The 13,323-nt window shown below is 23.3% G+C and overlaps 1 protein-coding gene across 1 annotated transcript in view; it reads left to right on the top strand.

The window, feature by feature from the left end:
* LOC117177990 (valacyclovir hydrolase-like) overlaps nt 1–9,605 on the top strand; it is a 12,313-nt gene extending 2,708 nt beyond the window's left edge. Inside the window, exons 3-5 of the mRNA XM_033369153.1 lie at nt 1,151–1,471; nt 9,039–9,294; nt 9,411–9,605. Of these exons, the coding sequence (XP_033225044.1) occupies nt 1,151–1,471; nt 9,039–9,294; nt 9,411–9,513 (680 nt within the window). The 3' untranslated portion in view covers nt 9,514–9,605. The remainder of the gene's footprint in view (nt 1–1,150; nt 1,472–9,038; nt 9,295–9,410) is intronic.
* Nucleotides 9,606–13,323: the final 3,718 nt, after the last annotated feature.

Raw genomic sequence — 13,323 nt, 5'->3', positions numbered from 1 at the left:
TGAAAAGTCTTATTCGAATTTCATATTTTCGAATTGATACGAATTGATTTCTTCACTAATAAAATTCTGTAATATGATTATAATTCCAGAATTTTCTAAAATGTTGTGGTAATATTAACAAAATTGTTTATAATTCGAAAATGATTAGAGATACCTTCACGAATTTTAAATTTGCTTATTAATAAGGATTGATTTTTTCACTAATAAAAATATGTTATATAATTATAAGTTTAAAATTTTTCTTAAATATTTTAGTAATATTAATGAATATTGTTTATAGGTAAAAAATGATTTCAAAGCCCTTTACAAATTTTATAATTACTACAAATTGATTTTTTCACTAATAAAAATATGTTATATAATTATAAGTTCAAAATTTTTCTTCAATATTTTAGTAATATTAATAATTTTACGAATTTAATATTTTCGAATTGATTTCTTCATTAATAAAATTATGTAATATGATTATAATTCCAGAATTTTCTAAAATGTCGTGGTAATATTAACGAAAATGGTTTATAAGTCAAAAATGATTTAAGATACCTTTACAAAATTTAAATTTTCTAATTAATACAAATTGATTTTTTCACTAATAAAAATATATTATATAATTATAAGTTCAACATTTTTCTTCAATATTTTAGTAATATTAATAATGTTACGAATTTAATATTTTCGAATTGATTTCTTCATTAATAAAATTATGTAATATGATTATAATTCCACAATTTCCTAAAATTTTGTGGTAATATTAACGAAAATGGTTTATAAGTCAAAAATGATTTAAGATACCTTTACAAATTTTAAATTTTCTAATTGATACAAATTGATTTTTTCACTGGTAAAAATATGTCATTTGATTATATGTCCAGAATTTTTCTTAATTTTTTATGTAATATTAATGAAAAGTGTTTATAAATAAAAAGGATTTAAGAGCCCTTTACGAATTCTAATTTTTCTAGTTAATATGGATGGATTTTTTAATGATAGAAAAAATATGGTTATAGTGTAAGAATTTAAAAAACATTTTATAGTAATATTAATGGAAATTGTTCAAATTTATTTTGTTAATTGTTAATCAAAAATGAGAATTTTAATTTAAATTAAATTGAAATCATAAGATTCGTTAAGAAAATATGATATGTCTTAGGAACATGCTGGACGGACTTTAAACCGCAAATAGAAAATTTTCCCAGGGACAAATTTAAAATCGTAGCATGGGATCCCCCGGGTTATGGAAAATCCAGACCACCTGATCGAAAATTTCCGGAAGATTTTTTTCAACGAGATGCTGAATGGGGAAACAATTTAATGAAAACACTCGGTCATTCAACATTTTCGTTGCTCGGCTGGAGCGATGGTGGCATAACGGCTCTGATTCTCGCTTCCAAGTTTTCGGAAAATGTTCGGAAAATGATCGTGGTGGGTGCCAACGCCTATGTTTTGCCGGATGAATTGAAAATGTATGAGAGTAAGTAATTGTTATTACTTAATATAATAATAATAGATATAATAATATAATTATATAAATAATAATAAATAATAATAAATAATAAATAAAAAAAATGTACCCACCCTCATGAAAAACTATTATCGGAAAATCAATATGGGCTTAGAACGATTGAGAAAGAAATTGAAGAATAAAAAAGAAAAGTCTCTTTTAGTCAAAATGTATAACTCTCATTTTTTATAATTTCGAATTTGCAGATGAATAATTATTCATTAATTCAAAAGAAAATTCTCAGCAAAATAAAGAATAAAACAAATTAAACCTAAATCCTCAAGTTCTCTGGAAATCCGTTAAAATTTCTTGAAATATGTAAAATACTCTAAAATATTTTAAATAGTTGAAATTCTTTAAAATAACTTACTCCATTTCCATTTTTGGAATCCAAAAAAAATTATTTTAAATCTCTTGAAATTCAAAAATGTCTAGCAGTTCTTTGAAATATTTTTAATAACATAAAATATTTATAATTCTCTGTGAGTTTTTTAAATTCTTCACATTCTTTGAACTTGCCAAAATTCGTAGAATTCCCTTAAAATTTTTTAAACATGTTGAAATTCTTTTGATTTTTTTTTAAATAACTTAAAATCTTGAAATTGTCCAAATTCTCTCGGAATCTTTGAAAATCCTACGAAATTCCTTGAAATTTTATAGAATATTTTTAAGTTACTCAAAATCTTTCAAATATTCGGCAATTTTCTAATGGCTTTATATCCCTTGGGATTTCATAAATTCTTAGAAATATAACAAAATTCTTGGTAATCCCTTTAAATTTGTTAAATTTCTTGTAATTGCTTGAAATATTTTAAAATAATGAACATTATTATTAAATTCCTTTTCTTCATATCCTTTGAAATTTTTTTAATCTCTTGAACATTTTTTAAATCTTTTGAAATAACTGAAAATATTTCTAAAAAACTTGTAATTCCTATATATCCCCTGAAATTCTTGAAAATCGTAGAAATGCCTAAAATCCCTAAAAGTTGCAATTCTTTTATATATTTCTTGAAATAGTTAAAATACGTAGACATAATTAAAAATCAAATTTAATTAATTCCCTAAAGTTCTCTAGAAATTAGTTCAAATCCCTGGAATTTTTGTTTAAATATTGACATTTATGGAATATTTTTAAATAATTTAAACTTTAGTTTAAAATCCTTGAAAAAAATCGGAAAAAATTTTTCTCTACAAATCCTTTGGAATCTTTTTAAACCTTATAATATTTGAATCTTAAAGCTCTCCAGAAATCCCATGGAATCTTGTTAAATTCTTTGTAATTCCTTGTAATTTTTTAAGTATCCTTACATTTTTTTAACATTTTTTAATAACTTTAAATTTTTAAAATCCTTTCCAATTTTTTAATTCCTTTATATTCCTACAAGTTTGGTAAATTCCTCGGAATATTTTTGAATCTTAAACAATTCTTTAAAGTCCCTTGATATTGGTTAAATCTTTATTTTTAATTTATTTAAAAATTGTATAAAACATTTTCTCAATTTTTCAAATCGTTAAAAAAATGTTAATTTTTTTATATCCCTTAAAATGTTTGAAATCCGTAGAAATCTGTCAAAATAAAATTTAATTTATTTCCTGAAGATGTGTGGAAATCTGTAGAAATCTTAAAAAATTCTTTCAATACCTTCGAAAAATTTTTATCTGAAATTTTAAATCTTAAAAATCCTTCATTTTATTTGTATTGTCTTATATATCTTGAAATTTTTGAAATCTGTAATCAATTTATTTGTTTAAATCCGTAGATGTAATAAAAAATTTTTAACTCTTTTAGAATCATGTGAAACGTATTGAAAACATTATAAATCCTAAGTTAAATAAATGAATAATACTTTTTTAGCAGTTTCACTATTTTTAAAAATAAATCCTTTCAATATTCACCCATTATTTATTTCTATAATTATTTTTCTATGATAGATTTAATTTTTGTACCAAATACTTGAGTTTCCTACCAAGACAGTTTCATTTTTTACCCGAAAATATAATTTTGAACCAAATAGTTGAATTTCAAACATAAAAATATGATTTTTAAACAAAAAACTAAATTTGATACCAAATATACAAATTTTAAAATAAATTGTTTAATTTTCAACTGAATAGCTCAATTTTCTACCCAAAAGTTTAATGAATTTCTAACTAAAAATGTGATTTTTTTAAGCCAAAAGTTAATGTTCTGTTAAATTTTGTAATGTTCAAGCCAAAAAGATGAATTGTCTACAAAATAATTGAATTTTTAACCCAAAAATATGAATTTTTAAGGAAGAAGATTAATTTGTTACCAAAAAATGAATTTTCAGAAACATAGCCAAATTTTCTACAGAAAATGGAAGAATTAAAATTAAATTAAATTTAAATTAAAGTTTTCTACCAAAACAGTTAAGTTTTTAACCCGAAATATGAATTTTCAACAAAAAATCAATTTTATACCAATTATCAAAATTTGCGAGTAAATTGTTTAACTTATCACTAAGTTTAATTTTTTACAGTTGAATTTTTAACCGAAGATATGAATTTTCAACAAAATACATAAATATTCCATCAAAAAGTTAAATTTTCAAGGAAAAATATTAATTTGCTAAAAAAAATTCATTTTCAGCAATGAGGTTAAATTTTTAACAGAATAATAATTTTTTTTTAAACTAGATAATTTTCTATCATATAATTAAATTTTTTACAAAATAATTCAATTTTCTGGTAAAATATTTGGATTTTTAACTCAGTGATGTAATTTTTAACCAATTAGCTAAATTTTCTACCAAAATTATGAATTTTTGTACAAAATAATTAATTTTCTATCATATAATTAAATTTTATACAAAGTTGCGGAATGCTCATGTCAGAAAGACAAATTTTCTACAAAATAATTCAGTTTTCTACTAAAATGGAGGGATTTTTAACCCGGAAATATAATTTTTAACCAAATAGTTAAAGTTTCTACCAAATAGTTAAAATATTTAACGAAACTGAGGAATTTACTACCAATATAGTTGCATTTTTAACCCGAAATATGAATTTTTAAGAAAACGGATGAATTTGATATAAAAAAATATGATTTTTCAACAAAAAATAAATCTTATACCAAATATTCAAGTTTTCCAGTAAATGGTCTAATTTTTAACAGTTGAATTTTTAACCGAAAATATGAATTTTCAACAAAATACATAGATATTCCACTAAAAAGTTAAATTTTTAAGGAAAAAGATTAATTTTCTAGAAAAAAAATTAATTTTCAGCAATGAGATTAAATTTTATACATAATTGTGGAATGCTCATGCCAAAAAGACGAATTTTTTACAAAAAATTCAATTTTCAACCCTAGAATACGATTTTTTAAAGAAAAAACTACTTTTCTATTAAATAGTTAAATTTTTTAATAAATTGTTTATTTCTTAACCAAGCAGTTACATTTCCTATCAAAAGAATGGAACTTTCACTCCTGATATATAATTTTTAAAGGAATAGTTGAATTTTCTTTCAAAATTGTTGAATTTTAACCTTAAGTATGAATTTTCAACCAAATCGATGAATTTTTAAGGAAAAAGAATAATTTTCTACAAAACTGTGGGAAGTTTAACCCAAAAAGAAGTTTTTTCTAAAAAAAATCAATTTTCGAGCCGAAAATATGACTTTTTAAGAAAAAAAAAATTTCTTTCAAATAGTTAAATTTTCAAATAAATTGATAATTTGTTTAATCATGTATTTAAATTTTCCACCAAAATATTTGAATATTCTTTTGAAATTGTTGAATCTTACCCCGAAGTTGGAATTTTCAACCTAATAATTGAATTTTCAATCCGAAAATTTGACTTTTCAACCAAAAAATTTATTGTATACCAAATATTTGTAATATCAAATGAATTGTTTAACTTATTATCAAATAGTTTACTTTATACCAAACCAGTTGAGTTTCTAACCGCGAATATTAATTTTTGACAAAACACATGAATTTTCAAGGAAAAAGATTAGTTTTCTACCAAAAAAAGGAGAATCTTCAGTTAAAAAAGGTAAATTTTCTACCAAAATATTTGAATTTGCAACTAAAAATATGAATTTTTAACAAAATCGTTAATTTTTCTATCCTAATATAGTTGATATTTTATAATATTGTGGAATGTTCGAGCGAAAGAGACGAATTTTCTAAAAAATAAATCAATTTTCAATAATAAAATATGATTTTTTGGCAAAAAAAAATTTTTTCTTTTAAGCAGTTAAGTTTTCTACTTGAAAGTAGAATTTTCAACTAAATAGTTGAATTTTCTACCAAAGTATTACATTTTTAAAGAAATGCGTGAATTTTTTACCAAATAGTTTAATTTTCAAGGAAAAATTTTTCTATCAAAATTATCGAATTTTATCCCGAAAATATGACTTTTCATGAAAAAAAAATTTTGTACCAATATTACAATTTTTTATTAAATTATTTGGTTTTAAACCAATTTTTTAAATTTTCTGCCAAAATATTTTCAAAGAAAAAGATTTATTTTCTGCAAAAAAGTTAATTTTCAGCCATAAATTAAAATTTTCTACCTAAATAGTTGAATGTACAATCAAATAGTATAATTTTTAATTCGAAAATATAATATTTAAAATATTTAAAATATTTAAATTTGTATCCCTAAAATATCATTTTCAATTAAATAGTTAAATTTTCTTCCAAAATTTTTGAATTTTAACCCGAATTATAAATTTTCAATCAATTAGTTGAATTTGCAGTTAAAAAATATGACTTTTCATCAAAATAATATATTTTATACCAAATATTTATATTTTCAAATTATTTGTTTAATTTATCATCAAATAGTTTACTTTTATACGAAAAAAGTAGAGTTTCAAACCAAAAATATGAATTTTCAATAAAAAACATGAATTTTCCAGAAAAAAAATTAATTTTCTATCAAAAAAAAGAAGAATTTTCAATAATAAAGTTAAATTTTTTATCAAAATATTCGAAGTTGTAACCAAAAATATGAATTTTTAACAAAAAAGTTAATTTTATACCCTACTGTAGTTGATTTTTTACAAAATTTGTGGAATGCTCCAGCCAAAAAGACGAACTTTCTACAAAATAATTCAATTTTCATTAATAAAAATATGATTTTTTTGTAAAAAAATTAATTTTTTTTCTAGTTGAATTTTCTACCAAAGCATTACATTTCTAACGAAATACATGAATTTTCAACTAAATAATATAATTTTCAAGGAAAAAGATTAATACAAAAAAAAAGAATTTTCAGCAATAAAAAAATAAAAAGTATTTTACTTTTCTACCCTAAAGTTTAATTTTCTATAAAATTGTGGAAAGCTTAAACAAAAATACAAATTTTCTACAAAAAAATTAAATTTTTAACAACAGAATATAATTTTGTAAAAAAAAATTAGGTTTCTATCAAATAGTCACATTTTCATAGAAATTCCTTACTTTTTAACCAAGTAGTTAAATTTTCCACCGAAATAGTTGAATTTCTCACCCAGAAATATAATTTTTAATTAAATGGTTGAATTTTCTTTAAAAATAGTCGAATTTTATCGCGAAAATATGACTTTTCATTAAAAAAATTGTATACCAAATATTAAAATGTTTAATTAAATTATTGAATTTTTAACTAATTAGTTTAATTTTCTGCTCAAATATTTTCAAGAAAAAAGATTAATTTTCTACAAGAAAAGTGAATTGTCAGCAATAAAGTAAAATTTTCTATTTAAATAGTCGAATTTTCAATCAAAGAGTGTAATTTTTAATCCGAAAATATAATTTTAAAACTAAATTGTAAAATTTTTGATCAAAATATTTGAAGTTTTAACCTGAAATATTAATTTTCAACCAAATAGTTGAATTTTCTACCCAGAAAGTAGAGTTTTAAACCGGAAATATGAATTTTCAACAAATACATGCATTTTCCAGGAAATAATTAATTTTCTACCAAAATATTCGAATTTGTAACTAACAATATGAATTTTTAACAAAAAAGTTAATTTTCTACTCAAATGTAGTTGATTTTTCACAAAACTGTGGAATGCGCGAACCAAAAAGACGAATTTTCTGCAAAAGAATTCAATTTTCATTAATAAAATGTGATTTTTTGACCAAAAAAAAAGATTTTTTACTTTAATTTTCTATCAAAGCATTACATTTTTAACGAAACACGTGAATTTTTTACCAAATAGTTTAATTTTAAAGAAATAAGAATGATAAAAAAAGAAGAATTTTCAACGTTAAAAAAATAAAAGAAAACTATTTTAATTTTCTATAAAATTGTGGAAAGCTTAAGCCAAAAAGACAAATTTTCTATAAAAAAATTCAATTTTTAACCCCAGAATATAATTTTGTAAAAATAATTAAGTTTCTATCAAATAGTCACATTTTCAAATAAATTGTTTATTTTTCAACCAAGTTGTTAAATTTTCCACCAAAATAGTTTAATTTATTGCTCAAAACTATAATTTTTTATCAAATACTTGAATTTTCTATCAAAATTTATTTTTTCAAAGTTTATTTTCAGCCATAAATTAAAATTTTCTACCTAAATAGTTGAATTTACAATCAAATAGTATAATTTTTAATCCAAAAATATAATTTTTAAACTGAATCGTTGAATTTTGGTTTGAAATCGTTAAATTTTCTACCAAAATAGTTGAATTAGTCACCCAAAAATAACAGTTTTAATAAAATAGTTGAATTTTCTATAAAAATAGTCGAATTTTATCCCGAAAATATGACTCCATAAAAAAAATATTTTACACCAAATATGAAAAATTTAAATTGAATTATTTACTTTTTAGCCAATTAGGATAATTTTATACCAAAATATTTTTAAGGAAAAAGATTAATTTTCTACAAAAAGAAGTGAATTTTCAACAATAAATTAAAATTTTCTACCTAAATAGTTGAATTGTCAATCAAATAGTATATTTTTTATTCCGAAAATATACATTTTTATCAAAGAGTTGAATTTTCTATGAAAATAGTCAAATTTTATCCCGAAAATATGACTTTTCATGAAAAAAAATTCTATACCAAATATTAAAAATTTTAATTAAATTATTTAATTGTTAATTATGTTAATTTTCTACCAAAATATTTTCAAGGAAAAAGATTAATTTTCTACAAAAAAAGTGGATTTTCAGCAATCAAGTAAAATTTTTTGCCTAAATAGTTAAATTTTCAATCAAATAGTATAATTTTTAATCCGGAGATATAATTTTTAAACTAAATAGTTGAATTTTTGATTAAAATAGTTATTTTTTCTACCAAAATAGTTGAATTTTCAATCAAAGTAGTGGACTTTTATCCCGAAAATATGACTTCTCGAAAAAAATTATATATAAAATATTAAAAATTCTAATTAAATTATTTAATTTTTAACCAATTAGCTTTATTTTCTACCCAAATATTTTCAAGGAAAAAGATAAATTTTCTACAAAAAAGTGAATTTGCAGCAATAAAGTAAAATTTTCAACCAAATAGTTTAATTTTCAACCCGGAAAAGAATTATTATTCTTGAAAAATTAATATTTTTAGAGATCAGAAACATCGATTCTTGGTCGGCCCGAATGAAAGAACCTCTTTTGGCTATATACGGTGAAGATTATTTTAGAAAAACCTGGGCAGCCTGGATAGATTCAATAACAGAAATTTATAAAAAAAATAATGGTGATATTTGCAAAAATGACGTCGCCAGAATTAAGTGTCCGACTTTAATTGTCCATGGGAAGAAGGATGTTATGGTCGACTTTGAACACCCGTTTTATTTAAACAAGCATATAAAAAATTCGCAGTAAGTTTATTTATTATTTAAATTATTCATTAATTTAAATTTAAATATACCTAAGACTTCAAAAATAATGTAAATAATTTTTTAGACATAAAATAAAATGGAAATTTTATTTTCAGAACCAGGATTTTTGAACAAGGAGCTCACAATTTGCACTTGAGATACCCAGAGGAATTTAATAAATTGGCAACAGACTTTTTTATGGAGAAATCCAAGATTTAAAAATCTTCATTTGAGGGGCAAATTCAGAGAAGAGAATTATGATTTTTTTTACCAATGTTTTGTCATTTTCATAATTTTTTTCGCGTTTTGAATTGTTTTTGAAATAAAAAATAAAAATACGTTCTATTAAACGATTATTTTTCAATCCATATGAATTATATTTCAACAAAGGGGTTTAATTTTCTACCCAAAAAGAAAAATTTTCAACGAGAAAGATATGTTTACATCAAAGAAGATGAATTTTCAACCAAATAGTTGAATTTTCATCTGAAAAGGATAATCTTTGTGCCAAAAAATAGAATAAATAAATATAAAGTTTAAAAATTCATTTTTCATTGATTTTGAAGGAAAAGAAACGAATTTTTAACCAGTTAAATTAAAATACAAGATTAATTTTTTACCAAAAAAATAAACGAATTTTAAACTGAATAGTTGAATTTCCAACCAGAAGGAATTATTTTCCCAAGAAAAAGATGAATTTGGATTAACTTTCTACCAAAACAAAAATTAATTTGATAAAATAGTTGAATTTCCAACCAAGAGAAATTATTTTACAGAATTTTTAACCAGAACAATTAATTTTCCACCAAAATGATCACGATTTCACCAAAATGGCGAATTTTCAATCAAATACATGAATTTTCTATTAAATTATTAAATGTTAGAAGCCAAAAAATGTTTGAAAAAATTAATTTTTCAATAATAAGAAAAGAATTTTCCACAAAGAAATTCATTTTTTTAACTGATAGTTAAAATTTGTAATAAATTGTTGAATTTTTAACAAAGTAGTTTAGTTTCTACCAAAATAGTTGAATTTTTAACCGAAAATACGAATTTTTTACCAACTAGTAGAATTATCAAGAAAAAAGATGAATTAAAAAAATCTGAATCAGTTACATTCAAAGAACAGGATTAACTTTCTACAAAAAAAAAATTGTTGAAAAAAAGTTGAATTTCAACCGAAAAAACGAATTTTCCAATAAAAAGATGAATTTAAACTAAACGGTTGAATTTTTAACCAGAAAGATGAATTTTCCACTAAAATGACGAATTTTCAATAAAATAAATGAATTTTATATTAAATTATTTAATTTTGAAAGCCAAAAAAACTCTGTAAAAAATTAAATTTTCAATAAAAAAAGAATTTGGAACAAAAAAATTCATTTTTTTAAATGATAGTTATAATTTGTAATAAACTGTTGAAATTTTAACTAAATAGTATAATTTTCTACCAAAACAGTTGCATTTTTAACCAAAAATAAGAATTTTTAACCAACTAGTAGAATTGACAAGGAAAAAGATTAATTAAAAATTTGTTAATCAGTTAAATTGACAGAACAGATTTAACTTTGTACCAAAACAAAAATGAATTTTGAAAAAAAGTTGAATTTTCATCCAAAAAAAAGATTTTGAAACAAAAAGATGAATTTTGAACTAAATGGTTGGATTTTTAACCTGAAAGATGAATTTTCCACCAACGTGACGAATTTCAGTAAGGTACATGCATTTTTTATTAAATTATGAAATTTTGGAAACCAAAAAACTGTAAAAAATTACATTTTCAATAAAAAAACAATTTTGAACAAAGAAATTCATTTTTTTTACCTGATAGTTATAATTTGTAATAAACTGTTGATTTTTTAACTAAATAGTTTAATTTTCTACCAAAATAGTTGCATTTTTAACAGAAAATACGAATTTTTAACCAACTAGTAGAATTGTCAAGGAAGAAGATTAATTTTCAAAAACAAATTTTAACCAATTAAATACAAAGAACAAGATTTTTTACAGGAATTTTTTACAGAAAAACAGGAACTTTCTACCAAAACAAAAATGAATTTTGAAAAAAAGTTGAATTTTCAACCAAAAAGATGGATCGAGGGCGTGAGAAAGGCTATTTTGAAGAGTGCGTGCTTGCCGCCCAAGCGAAGCGAGGGCGGAAGTCACATTCGTCTAAATAGCCTTACTCCTTTGATACACACTATACTTTTTATCCCACCCTTCTTGAAAACAAGCATGTGAAACAGATAAAGGAAATTTGGTGCGCAAAACCAGACAGGGTATGGATCGAGAAATCCCTCTGTATCTCCACCATTTCTCTTCACCATTTTTCCTTTTCAATTTTCCTTTCCCCTTTCTTATTCCCCTATAACATTTCCTTTTTTCTTTCCCCGTTGCACTTTTCAGCCATTCCCCTTTCTCGTTCCCCCTTCCCCTTTCCTTATTCCCATTTCCGCTTAACCATTTCCCTTCCCCTTTACCCCTTTAACATTTCCCTTTTGCTTTTTCCTTTCCCCTTTCTCAATCCCCTTTTTACTTTCCCTTTTTCACCCTTCCCTTTTTTCATTTCCCTTTTACAGTTTCACCTTTCCCTTTGCACCATTTTCCCTTTCCTCCTTTCTTCATTTCTCCGTTCCGTTAATCCTTTTCCCTATTATCTCATTTTCCCTTTTATTTTTCCCATTTTCGTTTCACCTTTCCCTTTGCACTCTTTCCGGTTTTCTCATTTTTTCCTTCTATTTTCCTATCCTACATTCCTTTTTACTATTTCTCTTCCACCTTCCTTTTTCCCCTTTCCCTTTTCATCCTTTCCCCATTTCCTTCAACCTTTTCCCCAATTCCCCGTTTTCCTCTTCCATTTTCACCCTTTCTCATTTTCCCTTTCCCCCATTCCCCTTAACCGTTTCCCCTTTTCTCCCGTTCCCTTTACCCTTGTTCTTTTTCTTCCATTTCCCCTTTTATTTGTCTCCTTTCTCATTTTCTCCTTACCTATTTTCTATTCCCCTTTCTCCCTTTACTATTTTCTCCTTTTTACCTTTACCCTTTCGTAAATATTTTATTATGAAAGGGTTCAAAGAAAAAGCACTTCAATCTACATCATATGATAATACTATTTGTGCCGGATGTCCCACTTGCGTGGTGCAGTACAAGTATAGCGGGCGTAAAGTATCATGTTGGCTCGGCGGCGAAGTGCGCATGTGCGAAGGCCACTGGGCTGGAAGTTGCCACATTACGCCTGCTTCGCATGCATGCAATGGCGCGTTTTAAAGGGGGAGTCGGATACAAAATTGTAACCAGGTAAGTTCAAAGAACAGGATTAACTTTCTACCAAAACAAAAATTAATTTTGCAAAAATAGTTGAATTTTCAACCAAAAAGATGAATTTTGAACTAAATAGATGAATTTTTAACCATACATATGAATTTTTCACCAAAATTATTAAGATTGCACCAAAATTATGAATTTTCAATCACATTCATGAATTTTCTACTAAATTATTAAATTTTGGAAGCCAAAAAAAAGACTATAAACAAATTAAATTTTTAATTAAAAAAAAAACGAATTTTAAACAAAGAAATCCATTTTTATCGGATAGTTAAATAATAACATTTTTTTTTTTTGCATTTTTCACAAAATATTTAAAGTTTCTACCAAAATAGTTGAATTTATAACCGAAAATACGAATTTTTAATCATTTAGTAGATATGTCAACCTATTTGTTGAATTAAAAAATAAATTTTTTTAGTTTTTAACCAAGTAGTTTAATTTTCTACCAAAGGATTTGAATTTGTAACCGAAAATATAAATTTTTAACGAAACAGGAGAATTTTAAATAAAGAAAATTTATTTTCTAACAAAAATAAACGAATTTTCTGCAATATAGGTAAATTTTCCACTAAAAATGATACGAGGGTAGTTCAATAAGTACTTAGAATGAAGTATAAAAACAATTTTTTTGGGTAAATTTTTTTTTATTTTTCAACATAATCTCCTTGGAGCTCTATACACTTGGTCAATCGCTTTTCAAGT

This window comes from Belonocnema kinseyi, chromosome 8 (genome assembly GCF_010883055.1).
Source record: "Belonocnema kinseyi isolate 2016_QV_RU_SX_M_011 chromosome 8, B_treatae_v1, whole genome shotgun sequence".
In the NCBI taxonomy this organism is placed as follows: domain Eukaryota; kingdom Metazoa; phylum Arthropoda; class Insecta; order Hymenoptera; family Cynipidae; genus Belonocnema; species Belonocnema kinseyi.
This window is presented reverse-complemented; position numbering and strand designations above follow the sequence as displayed.